We start from the raw sequence: 13,761 nt of genomic DNA, 5'->3' as shown, positions 1-13,761 counted from the left end.
CCTGTGGTGCAGAACCAGAGCCAGCTTGACTAACATGAGAGCACATAGATCAGTTAGGAATGAACAACACCACAAAATATGAGTCAACAATCATCAATGCTTCTGCGATGGGAAGGGATGAGCATAGGGGCCCGCTGCTGTTGGTACATGGCCTTGATAGTCCTAACACTAGTGATGGCAAGGCTATTTTTATTCTTTTAGTTATAATGACGAGAACTTTTTTTTATTTTACAGTATATGATGTATACAGTAGTTGCTGCTGTTCAAGTGTCAAATTTGCTAATAAAGCTGCTGGCAGATTGATCACAGCAATCTTTAAGTCTACTAATGCGCCCCCATTTATTTTCAGGCAAAAAAATGTGTAATTTTGAATTTACACTGCGTTGCAAGGCCCAAGGAGCATTGGTCATTTTAAAAGGATTAACCTGCTTCACTTGTCATTTATATGTTATATTCTACAATAAGTGACTAGAGAAGCTACTGTATATTTGTTGCTTATTATATTTGTTGGAGCATTTATTGTTTAACCATTGAGCTTTGGTTACCTAAATTAATCTATACAGCCCAGTAAATGCTCTAATGTGTCTGGAATTGCTGATATCAACGCATATATACAAATATATTTTAAAACTTTTTAATATTAATTAGTTTAATTATTTGATGAATTGAAGTCTTAATGTAAATCTAGTCCCTCTTTAGTGAATTGTTTTGAGAATTATTTTCCTGTTGATGTGATGTGACTTCTGTAAACAGACTGCAGTCTGGCGGACAGGGATTATAAATGCTCAGTTTGCAGATGAACAGATCAAAGTTGCATTGTAAGTTAGGAGTTAGAGAACGCTACTGGGATGAAGGCTTGGCGGAACTAGGTCCCTTTCAAAAATGTGGCTCAGAATGCTGACTGTTAGGCCACATTTCCTGGCTTTGCTGCATCTTAAAGCAAACCGTTACAGTATAACTGTTATTAGCACTTTTAATTTCTCAATCATTTTTATTTATTTTTTTACCATTTTTTTATTATACAGAATTAATGTTGCTACACTGGCTAACTTCAGTGTGTAACTCACCCCATGTGAAAACATAAGCCCACCAACAGATCAATTTAGAAAAATGCCACCAAAGTGGTCGGTGCCAAGAGATCCTCAGGGTGGGGCTAAGTGTGGGGGTTAAATCAGGTTGTGGTTGGGACAAGTGAAATTAGCTGCCAGTTTAGCGTAGCCTTATCGAAACAAGCAGAGTGAGTCCAGATATACTGGTAGTTACGTAATTTGGGATCTTTTGTGCTGGAGAATTTTTAACCTAGACACTGGAGGTTGGGGGGTTGTGGAGCACAGTGGGCTGGAGCCACTTGCTTCAAAAGTGTGACTCAGAGATCCCCAAAGCCACTGCTGCTGAGGCATTGGTGGAAGACAGGATGACTCACAACAGAGGCATGTGTCTGAGTGAGTTTTATTTATATCAGAAAGCCTGTACTATGATGATGAAAGCCTGTACCACCGATATTCAACAGCTATAGTCCCCATTCCACCATGTAGGGCAACACTTACACTGTTGTGAGTAAAAATTCTCTTGGAAATGCATAGTAACATTAAAACATCATGTCAAAGACAGTTTATGTAGTTTATCTATAATAAAAAAAAGAGTTGATTTTGCGGTTATTACAGTTTGACCTTTCTTTTCTCAATACATCAGGTGTTACACATTTACTGATTGGAAAAAGATTACATTTTCTTAAGTCATTTTTTTCTGAGCCTCTGACCTCACAGATCTAAACCCAACCAAGTTGGCTCTTACTTTTTGGACTCACACTGATCATATTACTCATGGCTGAGCTTTCACCTTGTCTGCAAATGTTTACTGTCAATCTGTTACTATTTATTCACGGCTTCTCTTCTGTAACAACCTCACCTACAGCACATTTTCTGTTTATCTGATAGGTGTTCGTATGTTGGACGGGCAGGTGACCGACGTGGTGGAGGCTCACTCCCTGAGCCTTAACCCTCAGCACATCCACATTTATAGTGCCAGCTGGGGCCCAGAGGATGATGGGAAGTCGCTGGATGGCCCTGCCAAACTTGCCAAGGAGGCTTTCCTTCATGGAATAACCAAGGTAGGTTAGAACATTAATTAAAAAGTATACAACTCTCTTTCTAAAAATGTTGGAATTTCAGATATAATAACAGCAACATATTTCACAATAAGCTGAAAAGTTAGAAACTAAGTGGGTGTTACAGATTTAGAAAAAGCACCTGGTAAATCATCTAAAAATAAAGAAGTTATGTAACAAATCGGTAAGTAACATGATTTGGAATAAACCTGGAGCACAATTAACCTTTTCAAATGTTTGAAGAGTTTGATTTTTTTAAGTTGAGTAAAAATATCTGAAAGATAAATTAGTAAGGGCTGTCATATAATTATCCTACAATAAAAGATTCAGAGAATTGATTCCAGTCTTCAGGCTGTTGCACAGCATTGCATCAGATTCTGACACAGTTTTGTAGATGAAATCGCTGCATGATCTAATGGACACTTTTGAACAAAAAAAAAGTATTTTAACAGAGATATTTGCTGCATCCACAAATGCTGATAAAAGCTCCACCATAAAAAGAGACAGAATCCTAACAATCATGTTTTCCAACTGTTTGGATGCAGAGCTAGCTTAACCGCCATTAAAAGCTGCTGCACACTGAATCGTATTAGCTTATAATACAACGGGTATTCGAGAGGGAAGGTTCTCCGACTGCCAAGCAGCTGAAATGCTCCAAAACTGGATATTACAACCCAGGTGGAAAATAGTTAAAGGTGATATCATGAAAAGGCTGATAGAAAGCTAGTGCTTATGCATTCATACAGGTTTCCCACACAGTAGAGAAAATGTGTGTGAGATAAAAGCATGGTATTTCATTTTTTATTGTTTATACTCTGAATAGGTAGTAAAGAGAAAACTGAATGAAATGTTTTTTTTTAGGACTAAACAGTGTTTATGAGAAATATCCGCATTTATTCAACACAATGCTTTTATACATAAATGATGCACATTACTCCTCTTAATGCCGGATTTGTCTTTATTAACCGAGTCTTTCATTTCTTAAAGCAAAAATGCTTTTTAAAAATAAAAAAAAGCGCTTTTAAAAATAAAAAAGCAAACAACTGATGTAGGCATGTCCAACATTTTTATGGGTATATATTGGAGAGATTATAGAAAACCAGGTGGCGACAACAGTTTGTTGTTTTTTTAAAGAAAACAATATAGCAATTTAATCTGAGTCGCTTATCTGTCTGTAAACTAATTTATCTGGATTTATTGAACATGCCTATAGCATCCTAAAATGTGTGTTTAGAAAGATATAAATCACAAAGACAAAGCTTTATTTTGAAATATGCAGTGGCTGCATTAAAGGTTTAATGGAATTACTACAGCTAAGTTAGAACTTATAGAATAGCTTAATTTATCTAAATATACACGCAGAAGCAGTTGGAGCTTTTAGAAGATCAAAGTAAAATGAAAGGGGTAGTGAGTTTATACCATGTTTTAATTGTGGCCCTTGCTTTGAAGAGCAATAATGCCTGTCACTTCTCTGAACTGCTTAAACAAATCATAAGCAAGAAGCAATTAAGGCTTACATGAGGTATTATTGTAGCATAAGGCCCTAATACTACACAGAACAGAGAAAACGAGTTATGAGTACAAGCTAGAGCTATGTAAGCTAGCCACTCATATTAATCATCGCCCCTATTGATTGACAGGCTGTGACTTACTAGAAGGGAAGATGGCCAGCTGCCATTTTGGACTGAACTTTATGGTCAGAACTATTTTCCAAAGATGAGCTTAAGGGATGGAGACATCTTAGATGCCAAGCACATCCAAGAACCAATGCCTAACACCACTGTAAAGCTCCGAATTTGCATAAAGATAGACACAATTACTCACAGCTGGGAGGAGAGGACAGCAGGGGCTAAAGGCAGTGACTTACAGCAATTGGACTTCTTAGTTTTCAAACTACTGAGGGGATTTTAAAAGTGGGAGGTGATGTAACTCAGTAGTAAACATGCTCTGGGAGGCACTGGGGGTTGGGGGGTGTATGGGGGGGTTCACATATAACATTTTAATGATTAGAAATAAACGTCTCTAGTGGAAACCACAGATGTTTCATGGTGGTGCAGTGATCTGATTGATTTACAGATCATTGCCTTCTGCTCCTATTCATTTTTAAATGGCTACCCACCTTTCTTGGGATGACATCTACTCTCTTTCATAATTTACAGAAGTAGTAGACAATTATTATTATTGATATTTATTCTGTGTTATCCTTAAGGTCATATAAATGAAAAGTTATTTGCCAACAGGAAAAACTGCATCAAATGTTGGAAGCTCAATTATTAATATGTATTTCGAGCTGTTTCCTCCTGCATTTGGGCTCCACAAAAATATATTATGGAAATGCATGTTTGAAGGTTGTTGAGCATTGAATTATACAAACTAGTTCTGGTAAGCAGTACAACTTGAATTGTTAAAGGAAAAGGAAAAGACAAGGAAAATAATTCAACTCTCAGCCAAAATCGTCCTGCTGCTTTCATTTTTCTAGCTGTTTTTTCAGCTGCTCTCTTGCCCTTTCCCTTGCATGATCTCTTTTTCTCACTTAACTCTTGGGTTGTTTTTTTTTAGGATGGAAAACCTAAAAAATAAAAACTTGTAAGGTTACCTACGCAGCTTAATATATTCTTACATGCATAATTTTGCTTTGGCCATTTCATTTTCTGCCAAAAAAAGTAAGCAGTTTTAAGAAACCCCTTTATTTTGTCTTTACGCTGCATTTGCGCATCGTGGATAGCTTTTGGCCATGACATTTTTAGCTGAGTCTGTCAAACGTTTCCTTTTCACAGCTGCAGTGGTAGTAACACCGTCAGAGTAGCAGCTACGCAAAGTTTGGGTTCTACAGCTTTGGCTGGTAAAGGGTACGGAACCATACTTTTTACAAATGGAGCAGCTCATTTCACCAGGGATGTAGCTTAAACCAGTTAGGCTGAAATGCATCTTTCGGCTCCTTAGTGAAATTGACACCTGTTGGAGGATTTGCGGGATCTGGACCGATCCCAACATCACTGGGTCCGGCTTTCTATTAAACCAGCATACTTCTTCAGACCAGCATACCCATAGTCAATATACATGTGCAAGACGTCAGATTTAATACACATATGCTAGACCCGTCTATCCATTCAGTTTTGTATGAAAAATACAATTTAACTACCTCAATGGGCGTGTATCTCTTTGGTCATCTACACGAAAACTATTCAAGGTCAGATCACCATACGCTTAAAAAAAACATCAAAAAGTAAGTAATTAAATAGTTTTTTTGTACATGACTAAAGGATTACATGCCTGTTGAGGTAGTTTAAAGTGTATTTTTTTTTGTACAAAACTAAAGGGATAACCTAAAGGGATAAACGGGTACTGACTATGGGTATGCTGATCAGAACACCAGTATCACATTTGATTTGCATTGTTTTTTTAGAAGCTGGTTCTTCTGTTGTTATGACCATAATTTTGCCTTTTAGCCAGCAATCCATATTTGGAATATGTTAAAGTTTAAAGACATTAAATATGATAACCACTGGTTTGCTAGCAGAAAGAGAAAAGAAGAAGACCTGCACCAGTGAGTAGTGGAGATTTTCTTCTTCATCTAAATCTGAACACGTCCACATTAGTAGCTAACCATCGCCATGATGTTTTTTTAAGAGTGAATTTCCTGCATTATTTATAAAAAACAGATTTACAGGGATGGATCAGATAATTTATTATTTCCGCTATCCCGCACTGAATTTCAGGCCCTGAGTTTACAGGAAACAGGCAGAAAGAAAATCAGTATTGGTTTAAAGGAAATGCACACAAAAAATGAAAAAGCTTAGAGGTTTTTATGTTTCATACGTCAATGATAGTATCTTTTGTTGACAGAAATGTACTTCCCCAGTAAAAAGGTTGCCTTAAAGCCTTATTTTTAGGAAAATTCAATATTTTTATTGTCAGAGAGGACATGCACAAAGACTGTCTTTAAGACTTTCCATCTATATAATAAAGAATATTTGCCAGAGACGTTAGTCGGGAAAAGGACAAACTGAAGGTCAATTTGTTAATTGCCCATTGACTTTAAAGGCTTCAGTAGGATTAAATATGAAAGAGTTTTGGCCTATTACCTAATTGTAATGTCGTCATTCCTTATGTGTCAAGCCTATAACATCTAAGAACGTTAGCAGATCAGTTCGATGAGGAAAAAGGAGATATGAGAAAACAGACAAAAGCTGCCGGGCATAGATTCAAAGTCAGCGGTAATTGCCATGCAAATGAATGAAACTGCAAATTTTCTGTGGCAACGAATGACTCATAGTTCACGTCCTGAAATGTGTAGAGCTCCACATATCATGGCGTGTTAGTGGAGATAAATTACCTGACAGGAAAACAACAGGAGCCCTCTGGTTCAGCGTGTGTTCTCCCTGCAGCGAGATAACTGCTGCCGTTAAAGTGTTCTTGATCGGGTCTCTGTAAACTCCAGCAAAAGGCGGCACCGGGTCATAAATTGAGCCGGACGGTTTAGGAGTGTTATGTACAGTTTCTGGTGTGAGCAGCCCGTTCGATTGAGACTGCATCCAACACTCAGCAAAACCTCATTTATCCCATCGTATAAAGAACGATCATTTGTGAGACACGGGTAAAGGAATCAATTAAGTAAATTAAATGGATAATCCTCATTAAAAAAAAAAGCCTATACCAGCTCATTTAAAAATCTGTCTTCGGGTCCAATTAAGGTCTCTTTGTAGACTTATGAGCTTAACATTTTCACTGAATAACTGCGCCAAGGAAAACAACATCATAGCATCACTGATAAAAGGGTAAATCTTCGGGTAACTAGACAAGCGTATCAACTCATAGCAGCATCTTTTCATTTCAGTTAAATGTATTGGTATGAACCCCCTTTTTCTCATTTTTGATGATGGTTTTTGCAAATAGAATTTATGACACTGCCTCGCACAAATTTTCACACTACTTCACCTTTATAGACTTTATGAGCTTCGAACTCCAACTTCAATGACATGTTTTAGTATTGTTTGACAGACTAAAATAAAGCACCACCTTTGCGAAAATGAAATGTCTGTTGTTTTAAAATAAGAATCCAAAAACAACATACTTTGTATTTATATTCAGATGTCTTGTCCCACTTCATAGAATCACCTTTCACTGTGTTTATTCTTTTGCTTTTTGAGTTTCCAGATTTGTTCAAAAAATTTCCATTCTTTATAAAATAGCTTAAACTCAATGAATGGAGCGTTTCCAGGTGATATTGTCAAGTCCAGCCATAGATTGTCAATTAAACTAAGTCTGGACTTGTCTATGGCCATTCTATCAGATTGGTTGATCTAAGCCGGTTTTACTTCTGGTTTTAATCAGAATTCTCCTTTCTACTGAAAGGAGAACTATGGTTAGTTCTCACCTCTATTGCAGCTTCCAATTGGTTTTTCATTACAGTTGGCCTTATGTTTAACTCCATTTATGTTCCCATCCACCCTGATCAGCTTCACTGCCCCTGATGAAAAAAAGCATGCCCATACCATGATGCTACCACCATCATGGCCGATGGTTGTTCTATTTGTCAACAGCTCTACTTGACCAGCCTGTATGTTTTTGTGGTTCACAATAAGATTAACTTGATTTTATTTAGAGGTTCCAGAATAGAAGGGGCTGCAAACATAAGCATATCTTTTCATATTTCTGTTTAGAAATAATGTAAAGACCCCTGTACCACTCTCCACTTCACAAATATTTGCCATTTCTTAACTGTCAATCACATAAAATCAAATTAAGTTTTAGATTATAATGTGGACTGGTTTTTAAAAGATAATAATGTTACATGTTCATTTTGCTTTTTATGTAAATTGGGAGGGACTATGATTTCACTAATATAAAGTTTCAGTATAAATTCACCATTGATTTTGTTGTTGTTGTTTTATGAAGCAAGAGGGAAGTTGAAGCAAATGTTTGTTCCATGACAAGAAATCTACTTTCACTATGAGTTTGAATAAATTCACGATCACATCTGACAGCAGATCATGTAGAACTAATCAGCCTATTGGAAAATAAGCATTAATTTTAGCAAAGGGACCCTGAGGTCACTATGCAGCCCCCAGGCTGTTTCAGAGCTGTGCAGCCCTGACATGAGATGCCCCGATGCTCACCACTCCATTCAGGCCTCAGGGATGCTCTGCAACAACTGGTCTCTGGCAACAATCAGTAATATTTTGAGATACAGATGGTCAGCGGTGCAGAAGGTTAGGGAGCAGACTTCTGGCTTTTATATAAGAAAACAAAATGGAGCCAAAATGAATTAAGCGTGCGCAAAACTGTCAGCAGTTCAGTTTCATATGTGTTATAAAATAAGTTAAAGCCAGTATAACAATTTTCAGAATTAATTTTAAGAGACGAGGATGAGTATCTGTAACAAAGTTACGTCGCAGTACAAATAGATTAATTTAGTCCTGGTGCTGCTACATAGATTTTTGTTAAAGAAATGGTTCATAAGATTTCTCTTTGGGACCTTGTTACTAGTATTGATTGACTAGTACTGCCTTTTTCCTTTCTAATCCAATACAATAAAACACAGACTGGTATCTGCAATACTGACCTAAAACTGTTAACATCACTTATGTGTAAAACATAAAATGACATTTCTTTTGTATATAGTTTTCAGCACTGAATGACTGCCCAAATTTTGTCTTTGTTTTTTTCTAACTACAGCATCTGACTGTGCTCTCCTCTTCTGTCCACCTCCTCGCAGTAAATGCCTCTTATTCTGTGTTGTTGTTTTAACCTGAGGTGTTTCACAGTTTTTGTTCTGCTGTCACAAGTCCTTACCGTTTTTCCACAAAGATAACAGACCACACCGTGGCTGTTTGTAAAGCTGTAAGAGCTGCACGCATGGCTCCGTTTACATTCTGCCATTGTTTCTGGATGACAGATGATTAGCAACAGCACATTGCGTTCACACTGTGGACTAATACAGGTAGAAGGAAATACAGTTCCCACAGATCTCAATCATTTAGCATTCATCAAGTGCCTAAAAACAAAAGTATGGATGTTTTGATTTGAGAATTAGAGCATCATGATCTGGAATAGGAGTTATTGATATTTTTAGGATGAATATGTATAATCCTAATAATAATAACTCAGTCAGAGCCTCCTGATGAAAATGCACATGTATCATATATGAAATTCTCACACATACAGTTCAGCACACAATGTTTTATACTGCTAGCAGATTTTATTTTAAAGTACTTTTACACTTTTCAATGTGTATCGTCTCACTGGAAGTGAGTGCTAAATTGGATCAGAGTTTCTGACATAGAAGATTTAGTGATAATTACTAAAGATGGCTGGAGATGTGGAAAAGTTGGTCTGGAATCGTAAGAGGGTTTTTTTTTTAGTGTATTTTCCTTAAATATCCTTTTACTGACTATTAAGGAGGGTATAAGTAGTTGTTTTTTTGTGTGTTTGTAATTTTAATTAAATAAAATAAAAAACATTTTTTTCACATTTATACAACCTACATTAAAGTTCTTGCCTGAATAAAAGAAAAATTCAATCTGTCAGGGCTTTGTACAATATTGGGCTTAACCCTGTGTATCCAAGTTTCATGTTGTTCTCATTTAAATATCAAGCTGTGATTTATTCACCAATATTCTAAGCTTGACCGTGTGTAGTGATTACATTCCCATTGTTTCTTTTATTTGATTTACTACTTGACACATCTCTGCACCTCCGGTGGTTCAGACTTTCTAAGGTAAGATGAAAAATGTCATGCCGTTCAGGAAAAGAGACAAACATCTTTGTCAAAAGCAGCTTTCCACACTTCAGCAAGTCCTTGTTAGTTCCTTACTGTTTTCTGGCTTTCAGCTCCATGGTGATTTTCTGTTATGTTTTTTTTTTTCTTTTTTTACTGCAGGGCCGCGGCGGACTGGGCTCCATCTTCGTCTGGGCTTCAGGCAACGGTGGCCGAGAACAGGACAGCTGCAACTGTGACGGCTACACCAACAGTATTTACACACTGTCCATCAGCAGCACCACAGAGTCGGGCAACGTGCCGTGGTACAGCGAGCCCTGCTCCTCCACCCTGGCTACCACCTACAGCTCTGGGAATCCAGGGGAGAAACAGATAGTGAGTGAAAACATCCTCCTGCTTACTGATATTACCTTCATTTTTTTATACATTACTTATTTCAGGAAATTAAATAAAGAAAATTAACCATATCTGCCTACCAGATATTGCCGTTGAAGCATCATAAAATATATATATATAATCCGGTGGATTTTCACATTAAGCATTTGTCTGTCATGTAGTAAAAAGCATAAAACTGTCAGAAAACGGAACGTCTGATGTGTAACATCCAACAAGGAGAGCGGACAAACACTGAAAATGTCACATGCTTCTTTCAAGCTGCTTGTCAGCTGATGAAAGGCTTGCTTCCAGGGCACAAAATCACTTGAAACAACTATGAATCTGCCTTTTTTTTAATCCAAAATACACCAGAGGGCTGTTGCAGGCAAACAAATGCACCTCATCAAAATGGGTAAAATGAATCTTGTTTTCAAGAACTAAAGCAGCACCGGCTGGGTTTTGCAGCTGCAGCATTAGAAGACTGGTGTTTGTCCTGAAAATGATTTAATGCTACGTCTCTTTGTCTAACACTGGTTTTTATGATCTCTGTGACCTGATGGTGTGATTGCTGCAGTTGCAGTGGAGAGGCTTTTACAGCAATCCAACATGAACATTACACTGTAAAGGAATTGGATTTTATGACCTTTTAGCTTTCTGAGATCTTGAGTTATTAAAAAAGAAAAAACCAAAGTGTAAATTATGCTTTCTCCTAATTAATCAGAAAATAACTGACTTTAATCCTTAGAGCAAACACTTAAACCATTGAAGACCATTTAGGTTCACAGATAGTCTAACATGTCTAAATTGGTGTCAGAAATTATACAACATAGAAGGAACAAACACATTCTAAGGCAGAATATGTCAACTGCACACTTAAATATGTTTTTGCTAGAAGGAAAGAAGGTTCCATAACCATTCAGTCACAAATGAACATAAATATACTAAATATAAAAGTATTTCTTAAAAGAACTGTGCATCAAAATGTCACTTTTATTTTTAAAATTTCGGTTGGTTAATTCTGATTATCCTAATTATGTTGTTTTATGGTCGAGTGTGCTCACATAGACCTATGAATTTAGGCACATTAGTATTACAAAATTATTATATTGGAAATTTTTAACTTAAGCAGCCACAGAAAGACTGCTGCAGATGTATAGCCAATGTGAGAATAAAGTGAAAAAGTCAAAGATGGCCGTCACTCAGCAGAGCTTTGCTTATTGCATCAAAATCTGGTAAATATTTGTTAAAGGAAAACAAACATTATAGAAAAACACGTGGATCTGCTCTGGCCAAGACATTGTTGTTACGTTAAGTAAACATAAGCAAGACAATACAAAAAAATTAACAGTATATTTCAAAGAACCGGTGAAAATTATTCAGGAATGTTAAGGTCTGTATGTACATTATGGTGCCTTGCAAATGTATTCCCATTTCTCCTGTTTGTGACTCTTCACTGCAAACTGTAATGTATCATTGTAGGGTTTAAAGGTATAGACCAGTAGAAAGTTTTCCATGACTGTGAAGTAGAAAAAAATGTACATGATTTCCAAAATCTTTCACACCAATAAATTCCGAGAAGTCTGCATTTGTCTTTACTGTACTTTAAACAAATTTCATCAGTCTTTAGAAGCATTCTTTTTTATAAACATAGTTCAACTGCATGCAATATATATAACCATGACATACATATTACTATAGTATGAAGTTTGTTTGTTTTGTAAGCAAACATAGACTGTCCATCTGACTGACCAAGCAAGGAGTCTCTTTGGGTGGCAGACAGCTAAGCCTGTAAACATTAGTCATGGTGTGGAATTGCTTTTGTTTCTTAACACAGAAATGGAAACCGCTTTATCATATGATAAAATCGTTTTGAGTGGGCAGATATTAAAAGCCTGGAAATTAATGTATCTGCAATAGTTTTGTAGTCCTAAACAAAACAATTTCTTAATATCACAAAGCAGGCCCCAAAATACAGCTAATAGTCATATTATATCATATTATCATATGATATTATGTGCACATCATATTATTTAAATTTGGACCAAATGAATACCTTTATCAGATATTTATTAAATCTATATCTTTGGTCCAGCTCCAAATGGAACATTTATCCCCTTCAGACCCGACAGTTTTTGTTTACACCTCTGACACAGAGAGATCATCACCTGAAAATGATCATTAGCGCCACAATCTGTCAGGGCAAAAGTTGCAAACAGATCCTGCCTCTGTAACCGTCACAGCCGGCCTTGGCTTCTAGCCTCTTTGTCATTACCAGTGTGTCCTCATCGTGACCCAGACATGCATCATTAGCTGGTACTGACAGACAGGAAGATCACAAGCGTGCATGGAGCACTAAGACCCTTCACCAGCGCCAGACCTGGCTTTGACCGATTTGGCTGACATTTGCTGTCCTGCCTGTGACCCCTTGGCAGGCATCCATAAACCTGAGACTGAACCTACCAATTCATTCTGTCCTCCTCCTTCTCATTCTTCTTCCATCTTAGATAGCTGCAGGGAAAACTCATATTATCTTTTGCCCTCCCCTGTCTAACACTCAGCTTCTCATGCTGTGAATTCATAGTGAAGTGTCATATTACCTCTGTCTCTCTCCTTTAGTATTTATGTGCACTTTTTCCTGGTCTTATTCTCTTTAAGGTGACCACAGACCTGAGGCAGAAATGCACTGACTCTCACACGGGGACGTCTGCCTCAGCCCCACTGGCTGCTGGGATCATTGCTCTGGCTCTGGAGGCAAAGTGAGTTGGAATGACACAGATGACTATGAAAACTGAGCCACTTGCCTGCTTTTCTAATTGGAATACTTTTTTTCTATTTAACATGCAGTGTCAGTCAGAAGTGTACATGCACTCATTGATGAAATAGCTTTTAATTATTAGCATTTAATTATGTATTTTAACCTCAAATAGGTTTATCTAATCCATGCAGGGTTAAAAACATACAGAGGCTTAAAATTGAAATAAATAAGTATAGGACCAAAATAAATAATGTGAATGAATATATTAAAGTAAATGTACATTTACCATTAAATGTTTAATTAAATTATTAAACCCACCTATATAGATTTGATTTTTCTGAATAAAGGGACAACACACATTATTCAGCACTGTTGTAAGTATGCCAGAATTAACATGAGGGCTATTTTACATCTGCGGTCCCTGAACAGATGCTACAAGTCATCCTAAAAGAGAATAAAAATCACATTATAAAACTAGAGAAAAATACGATACAATAAAACAGAACAGACACCTTCAGACACACTGTTACACCCAAAATACTCAAGCTATGCATCAATAGGGAATAGCAGAGACGTTTTTATTTAATGCATCATTAAATAATTAAATGTACCATTGAAAAATTAAATATACCCATTAAATGAGGCCATTAAAACAATAATTTAAAAACATATAATGATATCACTCATTTGCCTCTTTATCCTTAGTTTAATTTGAAATAAATTCATAAATTCATGACAGAACTCACTATGGAAGAAGATGACAAAGATTTTAAACAGTGTCAACATTAGCCCCGCCCTCTTATT

The 13,761-nt window shown here is 36.7% G+C and overlaps 1 protein-coding gene across 1 annotated transcript in view; it reads left to right on the top strand.

Moving 5' to 3' along the window:
* The window catches only part of furinb (furin (paired basic amino acid cleaving enzyme) b), a 168,986-nt gene that overhangs the window by 130,373 nt on the left and 24,852 nt on the right, over window positions 1–13,761 (top strand). Inside the window, exons 8-10 of the mRNA XM_038300063.1 lie at window positions 1,938–2,110; window positions 9,990–10,202; window positions 12,858–12,958. Of these exons, the coding sequence (XP_038155991.1) occupies window positions 1,938–2,110; window positions 9,990–10,202; window positions 12,858–12,958 (487 nt within the window). The remainder of the gene's footprint in view (window positions 1–1,937; window positions 2,111–9,989; window positions 10,203–12,857; window positions 12,959–13,761) is intronic.

This window comes from Cyprinodon tularosa, unplaced genomic scaffold, assembly GCF_016077235.1.
Source record: "Cyprinodon tularosa strain WSP-4 unplaced genomic scaffold, ASM1607723v1 ctg44, whole genome shotgun sequence".
Taxonomy (NCBI): domain Eukaryota; kingdom Metazoa; phylum Chordata; class Actinopteri; order Cyprinodontiformes; family Cyprinodontidae; genus Cyprinodon; species Cyprinodon tularosa.
This window is presented reverse-complemented; position numbering and strand designations above follow the sequence as displayed.